The sequence below is a fragment of the Musa acuminata genome, chromosome BXJ2-4 (assembly GCF_036884655.1).
Source record: "Musa acuminata AAA Group cultivar baxijiao chromosome BXJ2-4, Cavendish_Baxijiao_AAA, whole genome shotgun sequence".
Classification (NCBI taxonomy): Eukaryota; Viridiplantae; Streptophyta; class Magnoliopsida; order Zingiberales; family Musaceae; genus Musa; species Musa acuminata.
The window spans coordinates 41,527,178-41,535,413 of record NC_088341.1 but is presented as its reverse complement, the minus strand read 5'-3'; the positions used below and the strand labels follow the sequence as shown (position 1 = coordinate 41,535,413).

The window sequence follows — 8,236 nt, the reverse complement described above, 5'->3', positions numbered from 1 at the left end:
TACTCGAGTAGGCACTTCTCGAATGTAGTACTAATCCATGGCACCTGACCATGCATCTGAATCACTATATGAAACAATGGCACAAAACAGTCAACATAAGCAATACAAAGGAAGCCAGCGAAGTGACCGCAAATCGCCACTTCGAGAGGAACCAAGCCCTCATTCGATTCTGGAACTGCAGTGAACAGACTTCAATGTTTGGGTAACATTCCATGGGTTAACGAGGAAAAGTCGTACTCTTTGGCTGATTTGTTGGAGGTGACAACAGAGGCTGGAGAAGCCACAGATTTACTTGTTCCACTAGTTGCTGCTCCGTTGATCACCGAAGGCGATCCCCTAGAGTACATCCTGAAACAGGATTCAGACATGCATCAGCCGATAAATGCATCATGGGCAAGATTAGGAGCTAATATGGGAATGATGAATTTGAGAGAAGTTAATCAAGCCAGATCGCTAAATAAAACTCACTGAATAACATATGAGGCCAAGTACAGTATGAAATCTGAGTGTTGTAAAAAATCAGCCAAAGGCATCTTAATTATCTAGTAATTACTATTTTAATGCTAACATAGATGCCAAGGACATCCCAACTTACATCTCAAAGCAGTGACATTACTAAAGCAAAAGCAAAACAATAGACTACTGCTGAACAAAACACTAAAAAAAGGTACATTCTTCAGTTGTGAATGCTACAACCTGCAGGTTAATCTGTTGGTTGCTTTATCATCCACCAATTCTTATCCTTCTACCAAATTTGTAATTCTCAACAGCTGCATGTTTGCTGAGGAGGCTTTTAATAATATGTGCTATGGTTTTCCTACAGTGGGTACGAAACCATCAAAAGCATTTGAAAGGAACCGAAACAGAGTACTCAAACATTGCTATTATGCATGCAGATTCTCAAGTAACTCAAATGGAAAATCAAAGAAAGCCAAAGACACAGGATTCAAGTTCAGCTAGGTAGCCAAATCCGCATCCTCGATTCCAAGAAGAACCAAAACTAGGATTATGATTATTATTTTTCAATATTTGACTATTTGACGAAGCAAAGCAGGATTAGTCCCATAAAAATAGAGAAACACAGAAAACGTTTTTTCAGCAACACGCTAACATCAATGTGTCAAGTCCCAAGAAGTAATGAGTTTATCAAAGGAAAAGTACTCAACTAGAGAAATAAATAACTTGTCAAATCAACTGGATTAGGAAAGACCTAATGGGAGGGTGGTCAGTATACCCGGATGTATGAATATGACTGTAATTCCCTGAAGGATGTCCTTGCATCAGATTTCCAAGCTGCCATTAGTAAGAAAGAAAAGGTTAAAATAAATTACTTGGCTTGTTAGCATTTTTGAATCCAGGCATTACCTGACTGAAGTTGTTGAAACCCTTCTGACCATCGAGTGGGGTTACTCCAGGGGCTTGATAGCCAATGTTGGGCCAGTTTTGATATAGGACATTTATGTTAGGTGCATGCAAGCCAGTAACAGCTGGTTGATTGGAACTCCCAGACAATGTTGGATTCACAGTGCCTGATTTAGCAACAGCCATGAGAAGAGCCTGTTGCTGGGAAAGGAATGCAAGCTGCTGTTGATGAACGGAATATGGTGACACCATATTGGACTGCAATAAAGCATAATTGTGAATAAGATAAATAAATGGCATCTTTTGTGTAGCAGAACATATGCACTAACAATAATCATAATACTTAACAACCATGTTCTGAAAGACTTGAAGGCAGGAGGCTCATGCATTGGACTACCCTTAACAAGAAATAACAACCAAAACATGTTGAATAAGTCAGTTAATTGGCACCAGTTGATGCAAAAGAGTCACGCCTATCTAAATGCTATAGGTCAAAATTTGCTGTATAGACCCCAAGGATTCAGCTTCTCCTAAAGATGGTTGCTTCAGTGTTTGATCATAACCCACTGAATGGTTTCTCGCCATTTGTTGGCATTACTTGGCTGTTCACAAATAAAAACATTAACATCAAATGGTCAATATTTTTTGAATCTCCAAATGCAATAATTCTCAGGTATTTCATGTTTGTCAGCATAGAACTATACTGATTGACACAAATCATGTTGGAACACTTCAACACAACATGGAGCTCTGTGCTAGTATTTTTGTTGGAACCAGAGGGGTTTTAAGTTCTTTCCTTGGGTTCTTCTGCATGTCTATGGAGTTTTGAAAAATCTAAACATCTCAGACATTTTTGAAAAAGTCTTTCCTCCACAAGATAATTCATGTAACTTAAAGCAGATGAATTTTGATAAACATAACTAACCTTTTCGAAGAGGCTCATAATGTCATTTTTTACGCTTGCCTGGGACTTGACTGAACTTGAAGACACCATCAGAGGTGGAGAATCTTTGAATAAGTCCTCAATTCCTGATATTGATTGGCTTGGATTTTCAACTGGTTTTGTGCTACATTTTTGGTCTGCAGCAGTTGTCACCTCTGCAGCTGAAAGATATAGTATTTATTTATAAAAACCATAAGAAAGAAAATGAACCACGGGAGCTACAATCTTTCATGACTAAGAAGCATGGAGTTAAAGGAAAATCTATTAGATTGCTAATCTGAAATGGCACTCCAAGATTTGACTGATACCATGCATCTACACTAGACAAAGTGTCTAGGCAACATCACTTACACTGGAATCCTGCCCATGAATTATCATCTTTGGAAGATGATTCTAAACTGTTCTCACTAGGGGTCTCCACTGTAAGCATATGAAAAAGATCAGATACATAATCAACTTTTGGAGGTGGTGCTGGCGTATCAACTTTGTGTGGCACATCTGCTTTAGACTGAGCTGGAGATTGTGAAGAATCAGTTTTGTGCATGATTGCCTCCCCTTTTGTTACCGAGGAAACCTGTTTCTCCATCAAACCATATGTATGTTAGGCACATTTCTTCAAATAGAACATCTAACAGGTAGTACTGATAAGCTAATAACAAAAGTGGAGATTAAAGTTGTTATATCTTGAAGAAGACATGGAGTTTAGAAAAAAAGAAAATAGAATGATTATCATATGAAATATTCTAACAGGTAGTAATGGCAAGTAGACAACAAAAAAATTAAGACAAAAAGGTGTGATATCTCAAAAAAACATAAGCTAGTGTAAAAAGGAGGTAAAAATAAAGTGATTTTCATATCATCTCAAAGGTCCAAGTCATTGGCCCATCATAACAACTAAGCTAATGAGACCATGTGATTACTTGGGACAAGAAAGGGGACAATTATGGCATATTGAAATTCAAAATATATGACTCATGTTCAACAAAAAAGAAACCCAAAATATCGAATCCCTGGCAATCCTAAATGTGAGAACATATTAATTGTATTCTTATCACTAGACAGATGCCTTAATAAATGATAAAAAGAACTTCCCAAATGTGACATGAAACAGATATAAGCAGCATGAAGAAGAAAAGAATAAAAGATAGCCTTTTTCTGAACCAGTTCCTAATCGTTACTGTGTTTTATAGCAAGCCAGTTCCACAACTCATTTCACAATACAGATATCATGTACAGGTGTAGTTTACAACTCCCCACAACATGTCAATCCCTACTGGATCTTTTCAAGATTTAGTAAGAATCCAGAGGTGTAGTAGAACAAACAACTGAAACCCATATGTCAACAATCACAATCCACAGTATATAGCATAACGCATCTAGACAAAATGTAGTGTCAAATTTGACTAACAATTTTCCTTCTTTACTATTGAAAACTTAATTCATAAAACCAAAACTTTCAACATGTTTTAACAGACACATCAGGATAAAAATATGCTTGACCACTAACATTCAGAATACAGAAATGCTTATCAATCTATCATGTGAACCTTGTGCTTGAAAAGAAAAGGTCAAATGTAACATACAAAGTAGCATTCTTACAAATAAAGCTTATGAGCTGAACCAACAACAATAAATTCGATCACCTGACTGGGTACTTCAGGTGCCACTGGGTTATTTTTCATGGCATTTAACTGTGAAGGTTTACGTTGCTCCTCTACGGAATTTAAGTTGTTGGTGAATTTACACCCGACTGTACCATTATGCCTCTGCTGAAATTCAGATGTTATCTCCTCTGATGCCCTTGAAGGTGATCTAGATGATCCATGCCTAGGTATCCATCTTTTATCTTCATATCTGGCAATCATAGAATTTCCATAACAAGTTTGATTTAAAAATAGCATTGCAGAAGTCTTCTAAAGTATATACTATAAACATATAAACAAATCTTACAAAGCACATACTTTGCACGAATAAAATTTTCAATTCCAACTCTGTCATAGTTTGGAGGCAGTTCAGCTTCCCAGTAGCTGTTTGACTTCTCATTTCCCATAGCTATAAAAGAAAAATTACAAACGAGCAGAGCAATCAGTACATAAAAGTACATGATCTTGGCTTTCAGTAAGAAGATAAAGTGATCTATGTAATGCAAGACTATAAGGGAAAAGAAGAAGAACATCAATAATTACTTTGAATAAATGTGACCTGCTCTGGAAGCCATGTATCCAATGTGCCGGACCTAACCTGCAGCCAATATCAACAATTTAAGGACGAGTTATACCACAAATGATTTTTCATAACATCCATGGTAATTTTGGTAATGCTAATCAGTATCATAACATGTGAAAAGAAACTGCTCAAAACCTTTGATATGTGTACTCCTAAACTTCTGTGGATTCCAGAACACTGCATGCATATGAAAATTCCTAGATTAACGCTGGCCCACCTGGGACCTCTGCAAGAAAATGAACCAAAATTAGGCTCAACAAAAAAGTCGAGAAAATAAGAGAAGACTATCCACAGCTATTCATGAAGTTTTCACTAATAAAAACAATGACATGTACAACTTTGCAGTTAACATTCACTAATACAAATAATGACATATAATTTTCAGTTAATATCCTTATCTGTCACCAGTGATACTGAATATTGATGAAACAAGCATGATTCTAAATCTCAAATACTGGACCTGTACTGGTCCGGCTAAAGGACGACATCCAGTACATACTAGCATATTAATTCAGGGTATGCTGGTGTGTACTGCAGGCTATACGGGAAATGAGCAAACCACTGGTGGAAGACACAAGGTGAAGAAGAGAGAGGGGGCTGGGTCATTGTTTAACACTCAAAGAATAAAACAAAACAAATGAACTGGACAGGATTGCCCATGAAACGGGTGGTCCACGTTCAAACTGGAAAATTCTGCCATGCACATATTCGTTGCATTCTATCCTATAATCACTCTAGAGTAACTCTAAAGTTAAAAACCAATGAAAAAACTATTTATTTATCATGACAAATTCAAAATATTCACATGTACCCCAAGACCAATAGCATCAAAGATGTGTGCAACAAGATCATCATCAGAAACGAGATCATCTAAGTCTAAGCAACTTAAAAAAAGATAAAATCCTCATTTCCCTCCTTTACTTACTTGGTTTTACAATCAGCACATTCCCGATTCTCTGGTAACTTCATAAGCCCCTCCAATATCTGAAATCACACAGAAAATAAAACAGGTCAAAGTGAAATCCCTTAACCAAAGTATGAGATGCAACAACAATGCAATAAAAGAAGTTTATCATAGCAATTATTTTCATAATATAAAAAAATGTTAGTGAAAAAGATTTATATCAGGTATCACTGCAACAATATTAACATGTGTGTTTACTTATTTCTATTTTTAATCATTTCAATCAATGTTTATGGTTTCCATATTGATTCAATGATAAAAATGTGACTAATCAATTGTCAGATTTTGTTTAAAGAATAGATGATACTATTTAATTTTAAGAAATGATCCCAGACATCATCATGCATCCTGATGATGACGATCAGTTTATCAATTTTAAACTCTAGAACAAATCACATGCAGCAGCTATAGCCTAATTTTCAAACAAGTTGTCAAGATGGGAACGTGCCAACCATTCAACTTTACGATGGTGTACATCCTCATGAAACGCCATACATCAACAAGACATGAATTCCCAGCTATGAAACCTAAAGGCTATCTCGTCCTTTATTACTGTTCTATCCAAAGTTTGTCTTGCTCTATAACTTGTGCAAACTCGATCCTGATTGACATCTTGTCGTTGTTTGTTGCCCAATGAGGTTCGGTTGGATCTCTGGAGATCACCTTAAATGGTTTCCATAATCTTATCCTAATTTAGATTAAACTTTGAGTAATCAGCTTATCAAGGATTTAGTCAATTATATGCCATCTTTCATGACAACAGAAACTATATATTTCAATATCCCCAACTTACTATAATATTTTACTTTCACCCTTTACGCAAGACTGATCACAGTGTTGTCTGCAGGATAACAACACAATAAATTAGAGCTTTCCTGCTTGGCCAATATATTCTTTAGTATTAGCCTATGTGCAGTGCTTTTTATTAATCATCGGTTCCATAATTTAACAAAAATTGATCCTTTTTTTCTTTTTGTTGTCCATTTCAGCAAATTCATTTACCTCATCAAAGTTGAATTCCATAACCCCATTTTATTCCTGTCATCTCCTAAAGTTCATACTCAAATTTCTCTCCATACTTCCAACTTAGAGATGATCTCTACTCTGGCATGATCAAAATTTATACATATGGCATCATGATCAACATTATAGCTAACTTTCCAATAAACATAAACAAAAGTATAAAATTTTAACAAACAGAAACCAGTAGCTTCTTGACCAATTAGTTCTCCAGCTATACAAGTGAAGCAACAGCCTCTTCTAGGCTTACTGCTTTTCGAGCTGTGAAATCTAAACCCAATTTTCCGTTTACCAGTTTTTTCACATCAGTGAGATATTCTGCATGAATTACTCTCTGGAAATTAAGCATAGACTTCTTTAGATAGAAGAAAGAAGCAATCATGAAACTAACGCCACAAGAGACTAATTTACTGTCCTTTTTTGAAGCTTATAGAGTTGTCTACCTCCTATGGATAGAACAAATTCAACCTCGTGCAAATAAACCTCTTTAAATCAACGGCGAGGTTGATTAACCTCCAACATCAATTTCAGCGCAAAAAAAAATCCAGAGATCACATCTTTTTCCCAAAAAAATTGACATTCGAATCACATGAACAACACCTACAGCGGACTAGAACGGCACACAACAAAGCCCCCAACCAACACCAATGAAATCCCAATCTAACATCCCACGGGTCTCCAACTAACTGCAAATCCGTAATCGAAAGTTCAAGAAGGGTGACCAACATCGCAGATCTCAGAAGTCCCTTTCACCAAATAGCCAATTTGATGAATTGATTCAACTAAGCCACATACCTACGATTCAAAATCATAAGAAATCGGCCAAAAACGAAGAAGCTAAGATTTTGAGGGTACAGGCGAAACCTTTTTGTGTTTGGCATTGAGTTCCTTGGAGACGGAGGCCTTCTCGTTCATTCTGGCGCCGCAAATTCAACAGCGGATCGAGAATAATCGTCCGATTCTACAGATGTACTAGTAGTAGTAGTAGTAGTAGTAGTATAAAAAGAGAAAAAAAAAAAAAAAGGTACTGTTCTGTCTCCTCTGCCTCTCTTCCGACAGAGAGAGAGAGAGAGAGAGCCGGGGGAGGGGCGCAGAGAAGACCGGAGAGGGGAAGAAAAAGAGTCGCAACAAATGCACTTATTTCTTGACCTTTTCCCATTCTCCTCCTAATTTTTTTTCCTTTTTTTTAATTGACTATTTTATGTTAGTGGCTTTCTTCTTTTGTGATCGACGCGCGGAATTTACGTGTTACCAAAAGTGGCATAAAACCGGATATCTAAATTAAAATGTAATATTAAAACCGATGAATATGGTGAGATATTTGAATATATTTATTAGTAATTTTTCTAAAAATATTTATATTTTGAGTATTTTTCAATTGATGCCCTTTTTATTTTTTTAACGTCCTCATAATTTTTCTTTAAAATTTTTTTCACCTGTTACAATATTTTAACCATCATAATAAAATACTAAAAAAATTACTTAAAAATATTATAAATGAGCCAAATAAAATTAAAGCACACTAAAAACCATTTGATATATCATATCACCTAAATAAAAACAAAAAATTAATTTTTATAATATTTTGATCATCATAATAAAAATATTATAAATTTTACTCGAAAACACCGTAAATGAGTCAACTGAATTCATAATTTTAACTCGACCAACTATAAAACTTAAAAAAAATAATATCGTCATAATTTAACGATAACAAAAGA

General features: G+C 35.6%; 1 protein-coding gene across 2 annotated transcripts; it reads right to left on the bottom strand.

The window, feature by feature from the left end:
- Positions 1-25: 25 nt before the first annotated feature.
- On the bottom strand, positions 26-7,621 carry LOC135610944 (ADP-ribosylation factor GTPase-activating protein AGD5-like). 2 transcript variants are annotated; one of them, XM_065106055.1, is made up of 11 exons: positions 7,380-7,621; positions 5,457-5,515; positions 4,667-4,757; positions 4,492-4,546; positions 4,267-4,357; positions 3,949-4,159; positions 2,657-2,879; positions 2,288-2,466; positions 1,366-1,620; positions 1,211-1,293; positions 26-348 (listed from the first exon to the last, which is right to left on the bottom strand). In XM_065106055.1, the coding sequence occupies exons 1-11, from the start codon at positions 7,428-7,430 to the stop codon at positions 192-194; spliced, it is 1,455 nt and encodes a 484-aa protein (XP_064962127.1). In that variant the 5' UTR covers positions 7,431-7,621; the 3' UTR covers positions 26-191. The 2 variants fall into 2 exon arrangements, with proteins under 2 accessions (XP_064962127.1, XP_064962128.1); XM_065106056.1 differs by having other exon boundaries at positions 1,235-1,293; positions 7,380-7,620.
- Positions 7,622-8,236: the final 615 nt, after the last annotated feature.

What these genes read in the sequence shown, in the direction of transcription:
- LOC135610944 (XM_065106055.1), bottom strand. Translation starts at nt 7,430, where the DNA reads ATGAACGAGAAGGCCTCCGTCTCCAAGGAACTCAATGCCAAACACAAA. An exon ending in CACCTGAAGTACCCAGTCAG is followed by an intron (nt 2,880 to 3,948) that starts GTGATCGAATTT and finishes ATGGAGAAACAG; the next exon opens with GTTTCCTCGGTAACAAAAGG. An exon ending in TTCATGGGCAGGATTCCAGT is followed by an intron (nt 2,467 to 2,656) that starts GTAAGTGATGTT and finishes TATATCTTTCAG; the next exon opens with CTGCAGAGGTGACAACTGCT.